The sequence below is a fragment of the Vitis vinifera genome, chromosome 16 (genome assembly GCF_030704535.1).
Source record: "Vitis vinifera cultivar Pinot Noir 40024 chromosome 16, ASM3070453v1".
Taxonomy (NCBI): domain Eukaryota; kingdom Viridiplantae; phylum Streptophyta; class Magnoliopsida; order Vitales; family Vitaceae; genus Vitis; species Vitis vinifera.
This window is the reverse complement of record NC_081820.1, coordinates 1,247,431-1,271,729: the sequence shown is the minus strand read 5'-3', so window position 1 is coordinate 1,271,729 and position 24,299 is coordinate 1,247,431. Positions and strand designations below refer to the sequence as shown.

The following is a 24,299-nucleotide window of genomic DNA, read 5'->3' as shown; positions in this document are numbered from 1 at the left end:
TACATTCATTATTTTTTTTTATTTATAAATCATACATGTATAAATACTGGACAGTAGAAACATAATACTCTACAAATTAATAAATATTTATTTATCCATAAATTAATAACCTCATTAAGATAATAATACTATAGTAGATTGGGGTGCTAAGGACTGTTTTGTAATTCTTCTTGAAAACATTTTTATGTTTTTCAAAATAGAAAACCATTGTCCAACTTACATGCAACACAAGGCCCGAGCCTAAACGAAGTAAAACACAACCTAAAATACACGTCGATTTTATAAAATATGAATAAAATTCAATTAAACTATGGCAAAATTCAAGATTCCAAGCATTTAAAAGAATCATCCAACAGGAAAACTAATGAAATTATATTATATATTAAATTTCAATACACTGCAAAAATTTCAAGAATAAACTTTTAAAGCGAAAAAAGAAAATAGATGACACCCCTCTCGAACAAGGGGCACACATTGGCAGGTGAGGCGCTATAACTAGGAAGTCGTGCGCTTGAGACTAGGTGCGCTTCAAGGGGCCCCTTAACAACTAGGCTACAGTCTCCTACAACTAACGTATGTAGAAGCTGTTAGAACCCTTCGCATGAGTAGCACCCATGTTTTTTGTGGACTTCAAATGGTTCTTTATAAATTCTTTTGAATTGAATAAGAGGGTTACAAGAAACAAAGGAGCGGGAAAAAAAATGAGAGACTGACTTCTTCATTGCATGGATAGCTCCAGTACGAAAGACCCATGATGAAAAAAATATTTCCTACTCTTCTACTGCTAGTCGATAGAAATTGAATGTTTCTATTTAACTCTTTGGATTGCTAAAAATTCTAATACATCTTAAAACTTCAACACGAAAAATAAAATATAACCACTTCAGTACCAGACAATAATTTTTTTTCTTCTGTTCTTGCATTAAGTAGAGCATGCATTGTTCTTAATTGTTCTTCATTTCTTTAACACGATGTTCTATCAAATATACTAACTCATGTGGACAAAGAGGATGATTTAACGTATCAGAAACAGAAGAAGTGAGCTCAGGGATAATTTTTAAATGGTACCTCTTACATCAGCGAGTGATCCAATATCATATCCAGAAGAAGCATCTTCAGGCGCTTAGTGACATAGAAAGGATTGAAGACAGCTTGAATTTGCGAACCTTTGTGGAATTCTGGGGCTGAAATAGAACCTCAGTGCTTGATCTAATGGTTAGTTCCTTCCACTCAGAAGCCGAAGCCCCGTCACTTCGATAATCACGAGGAGAGTACAATAATTGGACCTTTGAAGGGGCTGCATTGGATGAACCAATAGTTTAATGGAAATGTTAAAAACAATAAAATATATATATGTGATGAGCAGCTGAACCAGTAGAACAAGGCCTCCAAACATACCAGATAAAGATATATCCAAATTGCTTTCCATTTTTTTTTTCTTTTTGATAAGCAAACAAAGCATTCTATTAAAAGAGCACCAAGAAAAGGGGGTACACTCTATGTATACATGTAGTATATGCAAAAACAAACAAACAAACAAAGAATACCAACAGTTATCTACAAAAAAGAGCCACAAAACCCAATCTACGCACAATTAAGACTATCTAAAAAGTCAATCATTGGAAAGTTTCCAAAGTCTAACTAAGCATTTGACTAATCCAAGAGGGCTCTAATGAAGTTCTCTTTTAACCTCTTATCTGAGAGCTCTTCATCCTTAAGCCATTCATCAAACATGGCTATGCTTATCCAATCCCTTAAACTTCATTTTTTTCTTTGATAGGTAAAATCAGGATAGTATGTATAAACAGAAAGGGGTGCCCAAAAGGCATCTCAAAGTATACAGGAAGTATACAACGGTTGCCAAAAGGCAGAACCAGAAATAAACTCCATTTGAGGAGCAGGTTTCTCACTAACTCTAGAAACACCCATTTCAGGCCAAAGATTGTTATGAGGAAGATCCATAACTCCTTTGTCCTCTTATAGTGAATCAGAATGTGCTTAGCCTCTCTTCTACAAAGACTACATCTATCAACCATTGACTACTCCCTTTTCATTAATATGTCTATAGCTATAATGACAGCCCACTACACTGATTGGCCTAAAATCCCTTATGTCTTCCACTCCTCCCTTCTTAAGAATAAGAGCCAAGAAAGTAGCACTGAGGCAACACATAAAAACCTCCTTCGAGTGAAATTCCTTGAAAAGCGACATCACCTCCCACCCACTATAGGGCAAGAAAATTTCCAAAAGGTTAATGAGAAGCCATCTAGCCCAAATGTGGACAGCACCTCCATCTCCAAGAAGGGCCCAAATGTGGACCAAAATTTTCATGCAAATTCACCCACATGACTATTCCAAACTGTCCATAAGATAACAATTGTCAGAGCCATAACCCAAACATTGTGGTTGGCTCATCATAGCAGGACCTTGTTGGCTGCAAAATCCACGTAAGTAATCTTTCCGATGTGTTAGGTTTAGATTATATTTCCCTTACTGATTTAATAGAATCAGATATATTACAGGTATTGGATAACACAAGATTCATTAATTTTCTGTTTGCAGATAGCATTCAGATTATTAAGAGCCAATGTCAGATCTCAGTATAGTAAAGACTGTGTGACATAGTGAAGCCATAATTTGTAAGCACATTCTAAAAATTGGATCCACCAACCCAGAAGCAGTGGAAAATACTTTCTGTTTACATAGAGCTCAAAAATAGGTGGCACTAGAATTCATTAATTGATGATTAAATAACACAACATAGGATACACAAAATGGTTATATACTGTGAAGACCTTGGACAGTGTTAGGCAATTTGTTAAATGAGGACCAAGGATGAAAATGAAACCTAGAAACATAGGGCATTCAAGGTGTTAAGGGGAGTGCTATATTTGTCATGTGAACAGAAACAAAACAAGTGCTAATCAAATAGAAGCTTAATTTATATCTGGTAAGGAATCTCTATTCTGAATTTATGAATTTGAAGCACAACTTCTTGCACAAGATTATCCTCAGTACTTTATAGTACCCTGTTTGCCTCTACATGTTGACCAACTACCACACCTCCTGGTGACTTCTAAAGTGCTAATATGTCATAATCAATACCTCATATTCAAAAATTCTTTTGGAAACTCCTGCACTTGATCCTAGAAATGTCATAATACGATACTACAAATATCATGAAAAGGCATCCTAAATTCCAACTGAAACTCCTGCTTCTTCTTCTTATCATTATTATCATCACTGCCATATTTGCATTATGTCATTTTTATTTTTTTAGATGATGATGATAATAATGATGATGATGATGATGATACTTCAGTTAGATATTGACTCACTTTCCTCCAGCTATCCTCAAGCCAATACAATATTAAGTTAGATATTGCTGTCCAAATATTTTCATCACAGAATCTGATATCATAGTTAGAGTTGCACAGTCTGAAGTCAATCAGATCTAAATAGGATCCTCATAAATGTTGAAATTATAATATGCATTCTTAATGGTGATCAATCTTGTGAGAGAGAACCCAATTCAAATCCTTAGCAATGATTTTCAGGTTTTTTATCCCAATTTTCTAACATTTGATCATGATTTTAGTATCACTTTTTCCTTCCTTATAATAGATATATTTCAAGCATCAAGGAAAAATATGGATACGAGGAAATGCAATAAATGCCTTGAAAGTTACCAAAACCAAGCATGCTGAACTTCTGGATGATCAGACGACTAACTTTCGATCTCTTGATATTTCTCAAAGCTTGGGTATCATCATGTTTTCCTTTAAATTCGAGGAATTCTCCTAAGACATATTTATTACCTTTAAGTTCCAGCCTGCACAGCAATTACAAAAACACATATTGCTTTGTCAAGTGACAACAATCCCATCACAAGGAACAACAATCTATAATTGAAGGAAAGCATGAATCTTGAATGGAACCCAAAGTCATGAATGGTGCATTATCAGACATAAAATGCATAACAGCAAACAAACAGAATATTCCTCATAATCAGTATTACCAACATTTACCAATGTGACAATATGGTCTTGGACATTAAACATCATCCAACTTCAGGGAGCTTACTCTACTGTTTTTCAACGCTCTTCATTGCATACTTCATCTAGCACCAGTTTAAGTTATTATCATCACTGTCTTCATTATAAGCTTCAGGTGTCTATCATTTACCACAATTTTTACATCACACTGGAAAATCTTTATGCATGAAAAGCATGCCACATTCCATTACCCCATAGACTATGATATTTTGGCAAGACCATAGGGATTCCACAGAGAATATAAGATCATACACAAACACAATATAAGATTATGCTCACAACATAAATGTCGAACTTGAGGTACAGTTGTGACAAACCTATCCCACATTGGAGCAGTGCTGAGCACAAAATTAAGCCTCTGATGTATTGATTCCTGCATCTCTTTCTTTCCAGCCCTTAGACCACCCTTAAACCAACCAGAAAACAAACTCTTTGCTTCTGGTTTCAGTTGGGTCCACTGGTCATAGGTAATGACCTCAGATGGAATATGGTTTGAGTGAATGGAGCTGCAAGAATGGAACCAAAATTCAAAAGTCAGTTCCCATAAATAGACTGTTGCCTTAAATACCCATTAAAATGTTAGAATGAGCATTGGCAAGAAAGTGCACAAACTCCATACAACTAATACTGTAAAAAATGACAAACGCTTCTCATCTTTCAAAGCATCAATGATTCAATATGACTAGGGCACAATCAGAGTATGACATGCTAAATCCATGAACCTTTTTTTTCTTCACGAGGTATTCATGCAACTATCATTTTTTTAAACCATTTTTTGTCCACTTCCCATTCCAAAAAACTACTTCAATTGGAAGATCTAATTGTACGCACAAATTTCGTAAATTTTGGTCCTACAAAATTAGCAAAACAAAATAGGAAAATAATGCGAACAAAATATTTATTAAAATTAAAATATATTGTGGGTACAATCTCAAAAAAATAATACTCTCTCCAAAAGAATATTTTCCCTCTGATTCTTTTGCCTTGATCACACTTTAGAAGACAACGATGATGTTTTCTTGATTTCGAAGATCAATTGAGGGCCACAAGTGGCTTATTCCTGAATGACCTTGTTGAATGACAAAGAACGTGTGTAGCAGTTCTTTTGCCGTTTACCGAACTTGCAGAGAAATTTGATGAAGCTTTTTCTTTTGTTGTGAAGCCCTTTTTCTCGTACGAAGTTACCTTTGGATTTTCCTTTCTGGATTTTTCTGATTTTTGAATCTCCTCTTCTTCTAAATAGAAGGCACCTCTATTTATAGTTGAAGATAGGGAATTTGAATTTCAAATTCCCAAATTTTAGTTGCTTAATTCAAAGGATTTAGTTTCTTGATTTTAGCAAATTTTCTTCTCCCAGAAGGTTTTACCAACAAGATAATAATAATAATAATAATTTTCTTATTATTATTATTATATTTTTTATAGTTGGAGATTAGGGAAACTTATCCATAAGATATTTTTAATTTATTCATTTTAAAGACCAAATTAGTGGTAATTTAATCCACTAATTTTTTTATGTCTACAAATGCCCCCACTTCAAGACGCATCACGTACATGCATTGTCATGTGGATGGGGTGAGTCTTAAGTAAATTCTTTTTTTTTCAAAGAAATATTTTAATAGGAAGTTTCCTATTTTTTCCAAACTCCACTTCGTTTTCCTACTTGCTTTACACCTTCAGTCCTCTTCCAATTTGTCATCCCTATATACATTTTTTTTTTATATAAAGGGGACAATAGTTGAGAAACTGAATTTGAACTTTTTCAGAGAGCTCTTTTGATCTTTGGGTGTTCTTCAACCCAACTTTAGAAACTCGACTTGAATTCACCGTGAGAAATCTTCACCTCTTCAAACTTGTAAGTGTTTTTTTTTTTTTCAAGGAAGAGAAAGACTTACTTTTCAAACATGTGTCGGCCTTCATCATTTGCAGAGACGAATTTAATTTCAGGTAATTTAATTAATTAATTAATTTTTTAGTTACCATAATATTTGAAGGGGAATTTTTTTAATAAAATTAAATATCCATAAAAAAATATGAATATTTAAAATTTGACCCTCAAGTAATCAAGTCGTAGCCTTGACGCGAAGTGGTGTCGTATTTTCGGCACTTATGTGCTAAAGTCTTCACCCATGCAAATTGGCTTGACTTGAATGCATAGTGGTGTTCAAGTTTTTATATTTAATTAAAATCGGAATAATACTTGGTATCTATGCAAACAAGTTATAGCCCTGATGCTACGCGGTGTTGTATTTTCGGCACTTAAATGCTAAAGTCTTCACTCATGCAAACTGGCTTGATTTGAATGCATAGTGATATTTCAAGTTTTAACATTTAATTAAAACTGGAATAATATTTGATATCTATGCAAACAAGTTATAGCCCTGATGCTATGCGGTGTTGTATTTTCGGCACTTAAGTGTTAAAGTCTTCACTCATGCAAATTGGCTTGACTTGAATGCATAGTGATATTTCAAGTTTTAACATTTAATTAAAACTGAAATAATACTTAATATCTATACAAACAAGTTATAGCCTTGATGTTACGCAGTGTTGTACTTTCAACACTTAATATGACTTGAGTGCTAAGGTCTTCACCCATGCGAATTGGTCTGACTTAAATGCATAGTGGCATCTAAAAACTTAGACCCATATTTTATTCATCTCTCTTTCTACCTTCCTTTTTTTTTGTGTAGTGACTAAACTCAAGTGGTTTCCTCGAGTTGCCTACGTACCCTTCAAAGAGAGGGGATCAAGTCAAACGTAGTTCCATTTTTCTTTTTTTTTTTAAGCTCTAACTTTTGTCAAGACTAAAAGAAAAATTTAATCTTGTGAGCATATGTTTTAACTTTTGCCTAAGTCGCCTTTTCAAGTTTTCAACTTAGCGGACTTTTTTTTTTTTTTTAACGCTCTAACTTTTGCCAAGATTAAAAGAAAAATTTTATCTTGCGAGCATATGTCTTAACTATTGCCAAAGTCGCCTTTTCAGGTTTTCAACTTAGCGGACTTTTTTTTTGTGCGCGCCGTACGCAATTTATGCTCATGCAGGCCAGGAGCGTCACTTGTGTTGAGTTTGATCGAAGGATGATAAATTCATGTCCTTGAAACAAAGTTTAATTGAGGGTAAAAAATGACTTATTCTCAACCAAACTTGTGAAGACCGTTCTTAAGGATTTTGGAGAACAAAAGAAGTCCTTTGAATTCATCTTGATTTTCTTCAACCTTAAAAGTGGATGAATGACACTTTTGTATTGTGTTTGATATTCTTCCACGAGCTTGTTGAAGAATGTGTCAAGTTTGGACTTGATTTTAATCCAAGGATGGTAAACACGTAGAGAAAAATTTAATTAAGGGTTAATGATGACTTGATCTCAAGTAAACTTATTAATAATTTCCTCAAGTGTTTTGAAAAACCCAATTTTTTCTTCTTTAGCTTTGAAGGTGGATGAATGATACTTTTGTTTGTGTTTGATATTCTTCCACGAGCTTGTTGAAGAATGTTTGGAGTTTGATTTTGACTTTTAAAGCTTCAATTTTGGATTTAGCTTCTGGGTTGCATCGCCCTTTTGAGAACGTGTCATGCTAAAAGAAAAGAACACTTGTATGTAGAAAAGTTAGAGATTTTAGTTTGGAATCTCCAAATTTGACTTCTTTAATACAAAGAGTTTGTTCCTCAGTTTAAGAAGTTTGCCAAGAATGATTTTTTTTTTTTTTTTTACTACAATTTAAGCTCTTGTAGGATAGGAGCAATATGCAGTTTAGGCTCATGCTTTAAGGAGCATCACTGGAATGTCGAGGTTTGAAAACAATTCTGGTAAAATTTGATGTCACGCCCTTTTCATCGACATTGGTGTAGGTGATGTTTGCACAACATGTTGCACAATCGTGGCCTTTGTCCTCAAATCGTTTTGCCCCCTTTATTTTTGTGGCATAAAGTGATGAATTCTTAAGTACCTGGATCAGTACAATTCATGTTTCCTCAAGAAGTTGTAACATTTCATGGATATTGAAGAATGAGGGTAAGCACTGTAGGTTTGCTACTACCTCATCATCTTCCTTGGTTTTGCTTAGCTCTGCATCAAAAGCATTTTCTTTATCTTTACCTGACTCATCTTCTTCCGAAATCTCATGACAAGAGACCATATGAGTTGATGTCACCATTCCTCTATTGAAGAACTCCGGAGGGAAGTATTCTCCTAAGGTGATAGGGGTGATGAGCTTTTGTACCAAGAGGTCATCAACTTGTACAATCGCTTGTTTTCTTTTAGGTTTCTTTTCTTCTTTCTTCTTCGCATGTCATGAATATTTTGCTTACGTTGTTCCTTCCTAGGAAGATTTGGGTATGGTTGAGATTCTTGCTTTTTGTGAGGTCTTCTTTGTGTCACCAATGTCCAACCTTTTTCGTCATATGACATTGATTTATTATCAGAGCAAAGGTGAAGAAGGCTATCCTGACACGACACTTGTGTTTGCTTTGGTTTTAGTGACTCGTATTGAATAGTATTGGCACATGCCCCCAGTTTCTTAAGTGGAACATGTAATGGAACAGGATCAAATGACCCAAATGTGACTGTAGCATGATTTGACTCTACTACTTCATCCAGATCTAAATGAATTCTTCCTTGTTTTGCAAGTTTCATTATGAGATCTTTTAAGATGAAACATTTCTCCACCGGGCGACTGATGATTCGATGGTAATGACAATAGTTCAAATCATTAACACGACCCATTTCTTTTGGACGCTTGCACTCAGGTAGCTCAATAACCTTTTTTCGGAGCAGGTCTTCCAACATGCTAGGCACATCAAAGTCAAGAAAAGGGTACTTCTTCTCCTCTAATTCCTTCAAGGTGAACCGACACCTCTCATTTTCCTGGGTTGGTTTAGTCTCTTTTACTTCTTTCTTTTTATCTCCCGTTGAGATTTTGATAGGAGTCGTATTTACCGTCATTGACTCCTGGATAAGTTTTATTGAATTCTTATCAATTGTTTTCCCATTGTGTCTTTCTCTTTGTTGGTCAATGATAATGTCCTTTTTAACACCATGATTGGCTATACTGAGCTCCATGTCATGTGGCTAATTCTTCAAAGGTACGGGGTCGTATCCCTAGGAAGATGTATAGGAGACCCCAATGCATTCCTTGTATGCACATCTCCACGACTGATACCTCAGATAATCTATCTTTGCAATCAAAGCTTAAGGAACGCCAATGATTGATATAGTCTACAACCGGCTCGTCCTTCCATTGCTTAGTATTAGTAAGTTCCATCATACTTACAATTCGTCGGGTGCTATAGAAAAGGTTGAGGAATTCACGTTCCATTTGGTCCCAATTATCGATACACTCAGGCGCAAGGTCTTCGTATCAATCGAAAGCATTTCCTCGGAGAGAATGAATGAATTGTTTAACTAATAAGTCACCATCTGTACCTGCATTGTTACAAGTTTCAACGAAATGGGCAACATGTTGTTTTGGATTTCTTTTCCCATCAAATGACTGAAATTATGGAGGTTGATAACCCACAAGCATATGTAGGTTATCAATCCTCTTAGTGTAAGGTTTAGAGTACATGAGCGTACTCTGTGAGGGTCCACCGTACTGCGCTCTAATGGTGTTAGTTATCATGTCCCGAAGTTGTTGGACCAATAATGACGCCACTGAGGTAGATTCCGTCATTTGTCTCTCAACTTGCATTGTCCTATACATATGTGGTGCATCATCGAGAGGAGATGCAACATTCAGAAGGTGGTTGAGTCCTTGACTTGACTCACCCGTATTTTGTACTTGTGCCTCAACTTTGTTTATGACGAAGGCTATCTGCATATCCTTCTTCTCAACCGTCTTGGTGAGTTTTGCAATGGCACGAGCCATCTCTACTAATTGTTACCGGTTGCCATTACCGACATAGTCATCGAGAAAGGAGAAGTAAAAGAGTCGGAACGATTGGAGTAGTTTTCCTCCTTTGACATTCCAGTTGGCGATCTGGAGTGTGAGCCAATGCTAGGGTTGGCATTGGTAGCAGAGTAAGGAGATTTATTCCCAAAGTCCTGTAGTGTTGAAGGGAGTTTTCCCCTACTACGAGGACTATGGCTCTTTGCCCCCAGAGAGACCAAGGTGATGAGTGGTTGGTGTTCATCACGTGTTCTTACCTGTTTTAGCAAACAAGCAGACTCACTTGTTTGTTTTGTTGAGATTGAAGATGTTGATTTTGCTTTGCTACGAGTCATGGGGCCCGTAGCGATGTCATGTGTCAATTGTGCAATGACGATCTTGTCATTGCCCTTATTGACATGCACAACTTGAGTTCTTTTAAGTGCCATCAATGAAGTAGAGATCAATTTAAAAGAGATGAGAGGCAGAGAGGTCCCACCAGGCGTTCCAGAAATTTGTATGCACAAATTTCATAAATTTTGGTCCTACAAAATTAGCAAAACAAAATAGGAAAATAATGCAAACAAAATATTTATTGAAATTAAAATATATTGTGGGTACAATCTCAAAAAAATAATACTCTCTCCAAAAGAATATTTTCCCTCTGATTCTTTTGCCTTGATCACACTTTGGAATACGACGATGACGTTTTCTTGATTTCGAAGATCAATCGAGGACCACAAGTGGCTTATTCCCGAATGACCTTGTTGAATGGCGAAGAACGCGTGTAGCAGTTCTTTTGCCGTTTACCGAACTTGAAGGGAGATTTGATGAAACTTTTTCTTTTGTTGTAAAGTCCCTTTTCCCGTACGAAGTTACCTTTGAATTTTCTCCTTAGGATTTTCCTTTCTGGATTTTTCTTATTTCTAAATCTCCTCCTCTTCTAAATAGAAGACACCTCTATTTATAGGTGAAGATAGGGAATTTGAATTTCAAATTCCCGAATTTTAGTTGTTTAATTCAAAGGATTTAGTTCCTTGATTTTAGCAAATTTTCTTCTCCTAGAAAGTTTTACCAACAAGATAATAGTAATAATAATAATTTTCTTATTATTATTATTATCTTTTTTATAGTTGGAGATTAGGAAAACCTATCCATAAGAGGATATATATATATATTTAATTTATTCATTTTAAAGACCAAATTAGTAGTAATTTAATCCACTAATTTTTTTATGTCTACACTAATGTGGCAGTTCCTTCCTTTGGCTAAAGAAAGGTTTTTTAACCATCAAACTCTTGGAACTCAGTAAACAACTCCCACATTTGTTTGTAGTGTTATAACCTCAATTTTTCAAAATCTCTCTAGTAGACACTTTGCACCATCATGATGCACAAAATGTCAACAAGATGGAAGAAAATTGGTTTTATTTTGGGTAGTCTCCCACTACAACCTTGTTTGCTCCCATGTTGCTTCGCTTATTCTTCTCTCAAGTAGTTTCTCTAGTCTCCTACTAAGCATTTTCCCTAATATTTAAACATGTAGTCACCAGCTTCCTCTGCAAGACTGCCCTTAGCCTCAAGGCTTGGAAATTCAGAACTAATTTGTAGCAGAGCAAAAGAAATTCTATATTTCCCTAACAAATAAATTTCTTGTATTCATTTTATCATGATAGTCACAAATGCAAAGCTCTTATTAGGGTTATAAGATCATGAAGAAAGAAGTGATGTGGTTGAAAGGAAAAAATTGTGCATCAGAAGTATCCTGACCGCAAAGAGTAAATCATAGTCTTCTAGAGAACTACACTACAAATAAATTTTTCCTCTCCAAAAGTCAGTGCTTCTCAAAATGATGAAAAAGAGCACACATGGTGATTTGACCCCACCATGGATTTAAGGTGTGCAGGCATAGTTTTCCAGGCCAATGATATTGTTAACTCATCAAGGCTATGTTTGGTATATATTGGATAACAATAGGATAGGACCTCAAAATATCACACATTCATGTTTGGTTGACAATTGTATAGGTGATAAGGTAACTTATCAGTGGTTTTATTTTTCTCATATTCAGTTTACATAGGAACTTATCAAAAAAAAAAAAAACATTCAGTTTACATAGGATTTAAAAATTTCATTTAAGATATGAGATTCTATATTCTATGAATTATAAATCCCTTTCTCCCGACAACTCTACCCCATTTCTTCAAAACCTCTCTCATGTTAATCATTTTGTAGTCCAAAAATTAATCTTGGATCCAAAAGGCAAGGAAAATAAAGGAAAATATTTCCAACTGTAATCATATATAGTAAAATTTAATATAAGATTTATTATATACAATAGTTTCATGTATTTAATAAATTAATATATAATATGATACCATTTAATAATGGCATACAATACAAAAATAATTTATTTATTGACATTTAAAATTTTTATTTTAGTGATGAACCAAATATGGATACGAAACTCGTGGGATATAATATCTTAGGAGATGGTATCTTTAAAATATCTATATCCTGCCCAAAGTCCAGACCACTTATCTGGTTTACTAAATGTCTTCTAAAAGAAATACACTAGTATAACACATTCCCCATAATGCATCTAACACATAAGCATACAAATATTAGCATGCAAAGGTGTATACCCATCAACCAACTAAAAATCAGAATTCAGAACTGAGAAGGCAATTAATGGCCATCCATTTTTTGTTGGATAAATACATCATTAAGAAGCAATGCATACCAGTACTTTGGGTTAGCAAGAATGACTTGGCAAGACACATATCCTTCTGGCAGGGCTACTCCCCTCTGTTCAAGATATGACTCAAGAATCGAGACTCGTTTTTTAGCTTCAGCTACCTGAAATCCAGTAATGTATGGTGGCAGTGTAAGATCAAACAGTTGATCACAAATCCCCATCCTTCCACTGACTGCTCTTTTTTAGGAAAGGTACAAATACTTAAATAACTGAAATTTAGTTCAATGACCAACAACAAGTGAAATGATCAGCCAGGTATGTCAGGCATTCACGGTATTGGTAGGAAATATACAACTTGATAGTTCGTATTGGCCAATACATCAACATGAAAGAATAATCTATCCCAAATTCATCAAAATTGATACAAAAGAAGGGAAAATTTGTGTACATAGGAACAATGAAATGGACATATCATACACTTTTAACATATATTTTGGTAATACAAACTTGCTGCAGGAAGCATAAATTTAACGGACTTACAGGGTCCGGATGACGCTCTGCCTTGTGTCTGTCCCCAGCATTGCAAACCCAGCTTCCGTCTGCATCTATTGATATAATCCCTGAGAAATTCTTGACAGAAATCACCACTGCCCCCCTGAAAAAAACAAACACAATTACATATAGTAATAAAAAAAAACTCCAATTATGTTTGCTGAGCAAAGAAAAGGAAATGGAAAGAAAAAAAAAATCACATTCTTAAGTGGTTTTTGGTTTTGGGAAAAAAAAATGAAAAACTCATTTCGACACAGCCAAACATTGCATCAAGCTCAGTTGAGCATAGATTACTTTATCATGTCACAAGTAGTGAAGGAGATAGGTTTAAAACTTCAATTTCTTTGCTTTTCCTACATTTTCTAATAAACCAAACACATGAAATAGAAATTCCCCATAGAATCCAAGTCCTTAAAAATAGAAACCTACCCTTTTGTGACAAGTACCATATCAATATTCTCTCGTGAACCAGTATCGGCATCTGGAATTCGAAGCCCAGCATAGACCTTTCCATCATAAAGCTTTTCAATTCTACACAGCAAATGAAGAAAAAAAGAATCAGAAAATCGTCAAGTCACACAATATTATTTTTTTTTTGATAGGTAAGACAATTGTATTAAAAGCGCCAAAAAAAGGGAGGGATACAACCATCAAGTCACACGATCATTACTTTCCTCTTGCTTCCAGACAAAATGCAAGAAAATAGAAAATAAAAAAAATTCTGAATATGACATCTTCAACCTAACTATGCCCCAAAAAAAAGAAATATATACCTACTTAATCCAAACTTATCAAAATATGAAAATTTTCAGTGAAATTAATCAATTGGAGAATCCAACATAGCACCATTTGTAGCCAAGTCAACAGTTGAATCAGTGTCAATTAAAACCAAAAATCCAAAAATCAAAATTTTATTCATTTTTTTCTCTCTGTAACCAAACAATGCAAAATATCAAAATTTTGAGAAAACTTTAAAGAATCAAGAGAACCTGTTTATACGACCTGTTCCATTCTCCCTTAAAACCAAAAAAATCCAAAACTTTAATTCCTTTTATCCTCTCACGTTTTCTCAGGAACCAAAAATGCCCAAATATGGAATCTGGAGAATCTGAATAGAGCACTTGTTTGTAACCAAGAAACAGTTGCATTAGAGTCAATTAGAATAAACTTCCAAAATAAATTTCCTTCTCATTCCTCACAGTTTCTCGTGCATCAAACGCATCAAAATATCAAATTTTAATTCAGAAAAGAAAAATAAAGAATTGGAGAATCTCACTACTGCACCTGCTTGGAAGCAAGAAAACAGTTGAATTAGTCAGTTAAAGAGAAAAAAGTCAAAAAAACCAACATTACAAAAATGTTCGGAACAAGAATTGCTACAGTTTATAAATTTTAGTTCCTACTTTTTCACGTCTTCTCACTAATCAAACACATCAAAATATCAAAATTTTGAAATTTTGATAACAAAAAAAACACACACTGAATCTTTCTACATCACCTATTTTCGTCCGAGAAAGCGCTTGAAGTAGCCTCAATTAATGTGAAAATTCAAATTCAAAATTTTAATTCCTTTTCATTCCTCACATTTTATCAGGAACCAAACACACCAAAACATCGAATTTTTTTAAGTAAAAAATTTAACTTTTAAGTTTAAAAAAAAAAAATGAAATAAACAGAGAATCTGCCGACAGCACCCATTTCCCACCAAAAAAACTAGCTGAATTAACCTAAATTAAAACAAGAAACCCAAAGCTGAAAATCCTAACATTTTTTTCTTTCACACTTACTCACGAACCAAAACACATCAAAATGTTAAATCCTTAAGCAAAATTGAAACAATCGAACAATCCAACTACTTTACTTGTTTGCCACGGAGAAAAGGGCGCCGGAGTCGGTGTTTTCGACCTCCAAAACGTCGTCGTCGGAGAAGAAGTACCGGAGCACTCGGTAGATCACCAGACCGCATAAAAGCTCGGCCCACATCGTGGAGAAGATTAACCGCCTCGAAAATCGTTTCTACAGATTCGGGGAAAAATATGATGGATCGAGAGAACAAAACAGACAGAATTTCTCACCAAAAATAAAAAAAACAAAAAAAAAACAAAGAGAAACAAAGGGGATTCTTTCTCAGTGAAGAAGAATTCATGCGATTAATTAATTATGTATGATTTTTTTTATTAAATCAAATAGAAAAATAAAAGCAAAAAAAATTACGATAAAAGAAAAGTTATTATTCATATTTTATTTATTATAAAAATATAAAAATGTCAAATATAATTAAAATTAACTAAAATATTTAACATTTAATTTATAAAAAAAAGTAATTATAATTAAAATTTATATATTTTAAAATTATTTAATTTTTATATAAAGAGAAAAAAACAAGTGAAATAAACTTAGCAAGATTATATAAAAATAAACTTAACATCAAAATCTTCTTCTTTTTTTTTTTTGTATTTTTATGTTTGTTTTATATAAAGATTTTATTTTACTTTTGGTTAATCTTTCTTTCTTATTAAAAAAAACTATTTTTTAAGAAAAGTTAGTCAAGCATAATTTTTTTGAATTATAAAACCATTTTCAAACATATTATAAATTTCTTCTATTTTTTCTAATATTTTTCATGATGAAAGCATTTGATTTTTTGCACAAGAGCCATCCAACAAAATAATAAAATTATATATTTTAAAAAATCCTAAAAATATGTATTAAGTTTGAATTTTTTTTAAAAAAATTATTATTTATTTATTATTACTATTTAACTTCTTTTTGGTATATTTAGAAGAAAAAAATTTAGGTGATATTTGTTCTTTAACTGAATAAAAAAAATCAAGATATTTAATTTTTTCTATTCAATTAAAAATAATTTGTTGACATCTTTCAATATAACTAAAATAAACCTATTGATAATAAGTTTATTTTAGTTATGTTAATAAGTTACTTTTAATTAAATAAAAAAATCAAATATTTTAGCTTCAAGCAAAAAATAAACACTACCTTACTTTTTTTTCTAAAATATATTGATGTGGACTATAATTATAAAAAAATAAAAAAGAAAAAAAAAGTTGCGTTTTTTTGGCCCACACGAGATGGAGTGATCTCCAAGCAAACAGTCTACAAAGAAAGTTAGGTGTTTACTAAACAATAAAATTAATAAATACTTGTCACATCAAAAAAATTACATTTCCTTTTTCTTTTCCATAGATTTTCTTATATTTTTTTAAGTTTAAACATCTGCTTGGTTACTGTGAAAGGAAAGGAAAATTCAGGATTTTGGAAATAAAACTTTGAAATTCATACTTCTTTTATTTTAATAATAAGGAAATAATATAAGGAAAATAATCAAGTGACAATTTTTAGAGTTCTAATACTATCAAATCTAAAAATTAAAATAATTAAATAATAAATTGAAGTAAAATTTTATAATTATGTTTAATTCTTAGGAATTTTAAAGAAAAGAAAATAAAAAGGGAAAGAAGAATAAAATATAAAAAATTACAAAATTCTTTTTTATTTAATTTTCAAAGAATTAATTTATGAATAATCCACTTTCTCTCAATTTTTCTCATCACTTTTCAATAAAAATAAAATAAAATAATATATATATTTCTTTACTATTTTTCCATGATATTCAAATATAATAAAAATATTTTCCTTTTGACATTTATTATTCTCGTTAACTTTATATAGTTCCTGAAAATATTTTAAAAATTTGTAAAAAAAAAAAAAATAAACAAAATAAAATATAAATATAAAATTAATAAATTCTTTTTATATATTTTTTCAAACTCCTTTTATTTATTTTTCAAATATAAAATTAATAAATTCTTTTTATATATTTTTCAAACCCCTTTTATTTATTTTTCTCCTTTTTATATAAGAATTGAATCATTTAAAAATACCTAAATTTCTAATAAAATTTTATTATATTTTATTTTCTTTTGTATTTTTTCTTCCATAAACTATTAGCCTAAAAATATGTTTGAAAATATTATTTAGGAATTTAAAATAATTTCAACTTGTTTTCTATGTTTTCAAATATTTTTTAAAATTAATAAAATACCTTATTTTCAATTATTTTTCATATTTATCCCATTATTTTTTAAAACACGCCTCATAAAAGAAAAAAAATGACCAAAAATAAATAAATATAAAACTTATTTAGTAACGGTTTTTAAAAACAGTTTTTGATAATAATTATTTTTTGTACCACAAAAGCTTGTTTGAAAACTCAAAATGTTTTAAACCTATTTTTAATATTTTTAAAAATAATTTTTATCATAATGATTTATTTTTAATCATTCTAAATATTTATATAATTATTTTTTTAAACAAAACTTAAAAAATAAATTAAAATAATATAAAACAACTAAAAAATGCTATTTGAAAACATCTTTTTTTCTGTTTTCAAAAATAGTTTCCAATCTCACAGAATTTCTATTTTTAATAACAAAAAACTATTTTCTAATTCTCAAATATATTTTCCTTTTTTTTTGGAAAAAAATAGAAAACCATTTTTAACTATAGTTAACAAACACTTTCAAAACCAACGAAAAAGCCATAAAAATGTTCATATGACGACATATTACATGGATACCTCAATTTTGAAAGTCCATAAATACTGGCAGAACCTCATAAATACAGAGCAGAAGTCTTTCACCAACCTATTATATATGCATTTCAAGACAAGTTGCTGCAATTCCTTCTGTTGAGGAGTCGCTGTCGACGACATCTCATATGTATCTGTGCCAGATGCTGACAACAAAATAATATCAGTACCCTTGTTACAAAGTTAGATGCAGCAATAAATTGCAGCAAATACAGAATCAATCACATACAGTATCATCCAAAGGATCATAATACAATTCCGGGAATCTTCATATTCAAAGTGCAGTAAAATTCGCTCCACAGGGCAGGCCACTTTTGAATCAAAGATCAAAATGGTCTCCCTTTGTCACGTATCTTTTATATTTCAATTTCCTTTCTTTTCAAAATTTTTGTTAAAAACCAAATAAAAATAATAAAAAGAAAAAGGGACTACTAATAACAATGTACGGATAGGCTCGTGGGGCCAAATGGATAAACAATCTTTGTGGGACCGAACAAACTATCACATTGAAACCAGAATATAGACTTATCTGTCAAGGACCCAAGGGACTCCCACGATTTTAAAACATGTCTACAAGATTAAGATGAACTCGTATATATATATCGTTAAGAACTTTTTTCTATAACCGATATGAGATATCACACACAGTTTCACAAAATGCTTATCCCTTGCATTTTGTTTCCCCCAAGGGCCAATTTGACCCACAATTCATTATCTACAACCACCTCGAATCCAAAAACTTATGCAGGTGGGGTTTTTCTAGTATTTGTGTTACACGTGCGTGAATCACCTTTCAGAGGATAGAGCTTAAAACCAGGGTTCTAAACCTGATGAAAACAGAGGATATTAGGGTACTTTTTCTCATGAATATGCTTTTTACATAACAATTAAAGAGCATTCAAACACAACCTATTTTTTTGAACTCAATCCTACATATCCAGAAAAACAGCAGTATCCAATCCCATAAATGCATTGCTATGCAAATTCTCGACTGAAAAACAGGCAAGGCTAGAGTTCATATCAATTCATGGGAATGGCAAGATTGTTCATAACATGAAACAGTAAGATTAACTATGCAAGAATCGAGTTCATTCCCCAGGTTATCAGATGCTAATCAATCAGCTCAACCAGCTGTATCCCTTCCAAGGAATTAAACAATAAACGGTGATTTATCGATGTAAAATAGATGAAAGCACATTAACATACATTTTTTAAGGTAATCACTCCTTTCCATGAAACTTAGACAAGAAAGAAGAAAAAAATCTGCATCACATACAAGATACTCCCCCAACCAACATGGGAATCACATCAATGAAAAGGAACGAAAAATCTAAAGATAGTACAAGCCCCTCTGCATATTTTCCCCCTATTCTTAAAATCAGAACCCAAAAGCATAAAAAAGCAAACACATTCAGGTGCAAGATAGTATGCATATACCTGCCTGCTATTCAGGCGCCAGCCAGGCCACAACTCGGCCAGACATCTACTTCTGGTTGGTGGTACCCTTCTTCTTAAGTAAGCTTCCAAACTTCCGAAGTAAAGGTCTCTTCTTCTTCTGTTGTTGCTGCTTTGTGGGTGAGCTTCCACCATTGTCAAGGTTCTCTGATGATAGCCCGTTAATCTGATCAAAGCTGTCACCACCCTCTGCCTTTGAGTCGACATCCTCTTCGAAGGATCCGTGCTCTGTCTCTCGCTCTGGTGAGTAGTCTTTCTCTTCTATTTTGCAGCTCTCCCACATTTTAAATTCACCTTCTACTGAATCGTCCTCTTTTTCTTTGCTTTCATCGTCCTTTGGTTTTCCATTCAAGTTTTCAAATTTGGCAGTGTTAGTTTGAACTGTGCCTTCCTTCACGGGTTTACTCTCTTCCTGAAGATCTGCTTTTGTGGGCTCCTCGCATTGTTGAGATGGGATCTCCTTTTTGGGCTTCTCCTCTCTTGCATTTCCATTTTCTTCTGAAAATTCAACCACCTTAGGGAGCAAATCATAATCCTTTTCACTGTCGGTGAGCTCTTCATTTTCCTCAGTTTCAGTTTCCTTTTTGGCAGTAGCTTCTTCAAGCAACTTTGATAACTCCTCAACCTTCTTCAGAGAAGTAGCTTCTCTGCTTCGGAGCTCCTCATTCTCTTGAATTACATTCTGCAACTCATTTTCTTTGTCCAACAAATTCTCCTTCAATCTCATACTCTCAGCTTTTGCTTCCCCAAGAACTTCCTTTAAATAAATGACCTCAGATTCAGCTTCCTTGAGGGTAGCCTTCAGCTTAGCTCCTTCCTCCTTTGTGGCACAAGCTTCTTGCTCATTCTCTGCAAGCACACTTACCAATCTATTTACTTCTTTTTCCAAGGAGGCGTTCTGTTCTTGAGACTGTTTCACACAATTGACCAAATGAAGCTCTTGTTGCTCCCACTCTGCCTTGGAAGTCTCAAATTCACGCTTGGATTGTTCAATCGTACTTGTAAGAAGTTCAACTTCGTGTTTTGCATCATCAAGCAGGGTTTCGTACTTCTCATTAGTTGCTTTCAGAACCATCTTCAGATCTTCAATCTGGGTGTCATACATTTCTTGCTCTCCCTGAGCAGCTAATAGCTTTTCCTTGGCTTCCCTTGCTTCTGAAGAGACTTCATGTAAGGCTGAAGCTAAGCTTTCCATTGCCTTTTTACTTTTCTCTTCTTCATCCTTTGAATTTTCCAAGTCATTTAGGAGTTTGTTTTTCTCTTCCAACAGATTTTGAACACTGGAAGCAGCGAGCTTCTCATTGTTCAAAGCCTGAGCTTTCTCCTCCTTCAGAGTTTCAAGCTCAGCCTTCAGAGATTCCACCATTTTTCCCATTTCAGAAGCTTCTTGCTTTGCCACTTCAAGACGACGTTCTGACTCCTCAAAATCCCCTTTCTGTCTTCCAATTGAGATTTCCAACAATCCCACCTTTTCTTTAAGAGCAGCAATTTCGGATTCTGCATCATGCAATAGACCATTGTTTCCCTCGAGCTGTTGCATGACTGAATCTAAAGATTCAGTTGCAGATTTCTCCAAACGAGTTGCTTCCTCCACCCGAGTCTCTAATTCCTCAACCCTCTGTTTCCACTCCTGCACTAAATTTCTTGCATAAGATTCAGCCATTCTCGCAGCTTCTAGATCAACATTTAGCTGTTCAATGGAAGCCTCCCTTTCTGCCAATGCCTCCTCAGAAGCTTTTGCTTCCTCAAGTTCTTGTTTCAGAGAATCTATCTCAGAGTTTAGAGCTGCCACCATCTTGCTGTTCTCATTAGCCTCCGTCTCATTCTTGGAATCAAGCAAGGCCTTCAACCGGGTCAACTCAGCTGAGAGGATCTCAGCCTTCTCAGCATGAATCTCAGCAATTTTGGTTGCATCGTCAGCATGGCTCAAGGCCTGATTCTTCGCATCTGAAGTCATGGCCAATTCTTGCTTCATCCTTTGCAGCTCCTGAGTGGCAGAAAGAAGAGCAGCAACATCTAGTGCATGTTGGCTCCTGACACTTTCAAGCTCTTTCTGCCATTCATCTTCCTTTTTTTGGGCTGCCTCGATCCCTGCCTGTTCCATCTCAACTGCTCGGAACTTCTCAATCTCTGAGTTCTCTTCTGCTCGTTTTTGAGCAACCAAAGCCTCCCTGAGTTTCTCATTTGCCTCTTCAGCTGATTTCTGTGCTTCTTTCAATTCATCGATCGCTTGCACCTTCTCTTTCTCAGCTATAACCAACTGTTCCTTTGCTTTCTTGAGATCTTCTTGAGCATGACTCAACTGAGCCTGTAACTCTGATCCTTTCAAAACCCGCGATTGTGGTTTCTAATAAAAGAACAAAAATGCAAATACAAAGTCAAATAAGCTTCATAGAATCCATTTAGGCTTACATCAAAAGCACCAATTGAACTTAATGGCGCATAGAGTTCGTTTGTAGATTTGGGGTAAAAGGATTTAAGCTTAAATCTAAAACTCAGCGTTAAGCAACACAATGAAACACAGAAATAGATGCAAACTTAGGCAGCATTCGGTTGGGCAAGATTTAAATTTGAAAATTTTGTGTAGATTTGTTGTCCATGAGATTTAAATTCAATTCAAACCACATCAGCATATAAAGGTGACCAAACAGTGGAACTCAAATATTGTCCTGCAATTCCGACTCCAAGGCAGAAATCATGCAAGAGCACAATCTCCTGTTGGCTTTGGAAGTGCAGAATTGGATTCTGAATTCCAAATCTATCCAATTTAAAAATCTTGCCTTTTGGTTTATTTTTTCCATTTGTGGCTTAGAATTTAAATCCAACTCCAACTAGGAAACTAACTACATTGGATACAAAGTAACCAAATAGAGGAATCAGAACAGAGTCCTCCAATTCCAGTTACACAAAGCCCATGGCCAATTCAGAAACTTACTTCAGGTGGGGTAGAAACCTTCGGGGATCGACGCTCAATTGTGGGCTTTGAAGCAACAGATCGCGGGGACCGATCAACCGAAATGCGAGGATTGTGCAGGGGAGAAGGTGAATCAGTCTCTGATTTAGCCACTCCCCTGCCCAATTTACTAACTCTAGGAGTTGCTGGTGAAGGCTTGCTATTGGGAGTATCAGATAAAGTAGATCTGCTCAAGTTCAAAACATGGTATGAGCACGTAATCAGATCAAGACCTATTACAGGAAACACAAAATGCAAGATATACAAACACAACCCATTTTAAAATAAAAATAAAAAGCAAAAGGGTACACAAAGGGAGATGGATCTAAGCCAAAAACTGAAAATTTGCATTGAAATTCAGCATCAGAAGTTCACTGCTAGATGAAAGTCTTCACACAACAAAATTTGAAGTGATGAACTTTTACAGTTACAGAGTATATACAAATCAAACATGAAATTAGTGCAAAAAAACATTACTCCAAACTCAGATCCAACCCACCAAGCCCAAAAAACAAAAACAACCACAAGAAAAAACACTAATGAACTATGGCAATGGTTGAGAGAAACGGCAAATGAAGTAAAACCCACATGTAAACCAAGTCAAAAAAAAAAAAAAGCAGAAAAAACCCAGAGAAAGAGAATAAAGTGAGAGAAAGCACTGAGAGAAAAACAGTCACAATTTGAATCAAAACTATGAAACAAGAAACCCCAACAGATCGAACACACCCAAAAAAGAAAAAACCCAGAACCAAAAACTCAAATTACCAACACCCACAAGGAAAAAGATCAAGCACCAAACAACACAACCCAAAATTCCCAAATCAGATCTGTAGAGACAGAGGGCACTGACTTTGATTTGGAGGCCATGGTGTGGGTTCCAAGTAGGGGATGCTGCAGCAAAGTGAATGAAGAATAAAATGCTTAGCAAATGGATTGTCAGACTGGTTTGGTGGCTGCTAAAAAATAAAATGCTGACATTGTTAGAGAAGAGGAGAGAAGAGAGAGAGATAAGAGATTGGCAGCAAACACAAGCAGTTAGAAGAGAAGAATTTCTTAGAGAGCAGAAAAAAAATTATTTTTAGGTTGGTTTGGTGGTGTGGGGTGGCCACACCACGGAGGGTTGCAGTTGTGGTTTTTCTTTCTCTCTCTACTTTCTCTCTCTTGGTGGAGCTTTCCTCCGAATTACTGTAAAGAATTAAAAAAAAAAAGATAGAAAAGGATAATATGGTATGAAATTCAAAACAATTGTAATAATTGGTACTCTCCTGAGTCTCCTCTAGGTTTCTTTTAGACAAAAATACAACTTGTTTATTTTAAAGTTAATTTCCAACTTTACTATTATGATAATTAAGCATATTTAAAATTTTAATTTAAAGTTGTAATTTAAAAACAATCATTAGAATAATTTTATTTTTTCTTTAAAAAAAATACTAAAAATATGTTTGAGACTTATTCTTAAAAGAGTTTCTAGTATTTTTAATATTTAAAAAAAAAAATTAAACACTTCGTAAAATCACAACAAAGAGACTTTAATTTTTCTTAATTTTATAACCTTATTAATAATAAATTATTGCAGAACTTAATGTACTTTGAACTTTTTTTTTCCTTAATTATTTTTTTCTTTGATTATGATTATGATTGATATAAAAATAAAAAATAAATAAATTCATTTTCAGTACTAGGTGATAAAAGGATTTTATTTCATGTAAGTATGTGATTAAAAAAAAAGATAATTAATGACTTACTATTTTTAATAATAAATCATATTTCAAATTCATTTTTAGTCTTAATGATAGAGAAAAATACATTTTAAATCAATAAATTTTATCTTAGATTTATAAATTTCTCATTATATTTTTTTCTATTACAAACAAAAGAAATATGTCAAAAATAGCTTTAAAAAATAGGTTTTAGGAAGAGTTTTTTAAAATGGTAATTAATTATTTTTAGAAATAAAATTGAGTTTAATGATTTTAAATTAATTTTTAAAAAATGTTTTAAAAAATAGTCAAAAATATAATATTCTAATTTTCAATTCAAATACTATTTATTTTTGTTTTTATTTTTTAGTAATGGAGAGGAAAATCCACTACCTGTGTGATAATTGGGA

General features: G+C 33.4%; 2 protein-coding genes across 4 annotated transcripts; both read right to left on the bottom strand.

The window, feature by feature from the left end:
• Positions 1–794: 794 nt before the first annotated feature.
• On the bottom strand, positions 795–15,360 carry LOC100263053 (uncharacterized). The gene is made up of 7 exons (XM_002272230.4): positions 15,034–15,360; positions 13,602–13,703; positions 13,161–13,275; positions 12,666–12,781; positions 4,373–4,561; positions 3,690–3,832; positions 795–1,297 (listed from the first exon to the last, which is right to left on the bottom strand). Exons 1-7 carry the CDS (start codon positions 15,153–15,155, stop codon positions 1,116–1,118), a joined length of 969 nt encoding a protein of 322 aa, XP_002272266.1. The 5' UTR covers positions 15,156–15,360; the 3' UTR covers positions 795–1,115.
• Positions 15,361–17,710: 2,350 nt separating this feature from the next.
• Positions 17,711–23,376, bottom strand: LOC100249386 (WEB family protein At5g16730, chloroplastic). Of its 3 annotated transcripts, none has more exons than XM_010663797.3 (4): positions 23,040–23,376; positions 22,172–22,376; positions 19,219–21,583; positions 17,711–17,927 (listed from the first exon to the last, which is right to left on the bottom strand). In XM_010663797.3, exons 1-3 carry the CDS (start codon positions 23,054–23,056, stop codon positions 19,265–19,267), a joined length of 2,541 nt encoding a protein of 846 aa, XP_010662099.1. In that variant the 5' UTR covers positions 23,057–23,376; the 3' UTR covers positions 17,711–17,927; positions 19,219–19,264. The 3 variants fall into 3 exon arrangements, with proteins under 3 accessions (XP_010662099.1, XP_010662100.1, XP_002270776.2); XM_010663798.3 differs by having other exon boundaries at positions 19,223–21,583; XM_002270740.5 differs by lacking the exon at positions 17,711–17,927 and having other exon boundaries at positions 18,932–21,583.
• Between the last annotated feature and the right edge of the window lie 923 nt (positions 23,377–24,299).

Bases quoted from the DNA above. Each gene is read 5' to 3' on its own strand.
- LOC100249386 (XM_010663797.3), bottom strand. The intron at 21,584-22,171 runs GTAAGTTTCTGA...TTCTTTTATTAG, and splicing joins AGGTTTCTACCCCACCTGAA to AAACCACAATCGCGGGTTTT.
- LOC100263053 (XM_002272230.4), bottom strand. From the start codon at position 15,155: ATGTGGGCCGAGCTTTTATGCGGTCTGGTGATCTACCGAGTGCTCCGG. The intron at 13,704-15,033 runs GTAAAGTAGTTG...TTTGCTGTGTAG, and splicing joins CTTTTCTCCGTGGCAAACAA to AATTGAAAAGCTTTATGATG. The intron at 1,298-3,689 runs GTAACTTTCAAG...CATCCAATGCAG, and splicing joins GTTCAGCATGCTTGGTTTTG to CCCCTTCAAAGGTCCAATTA.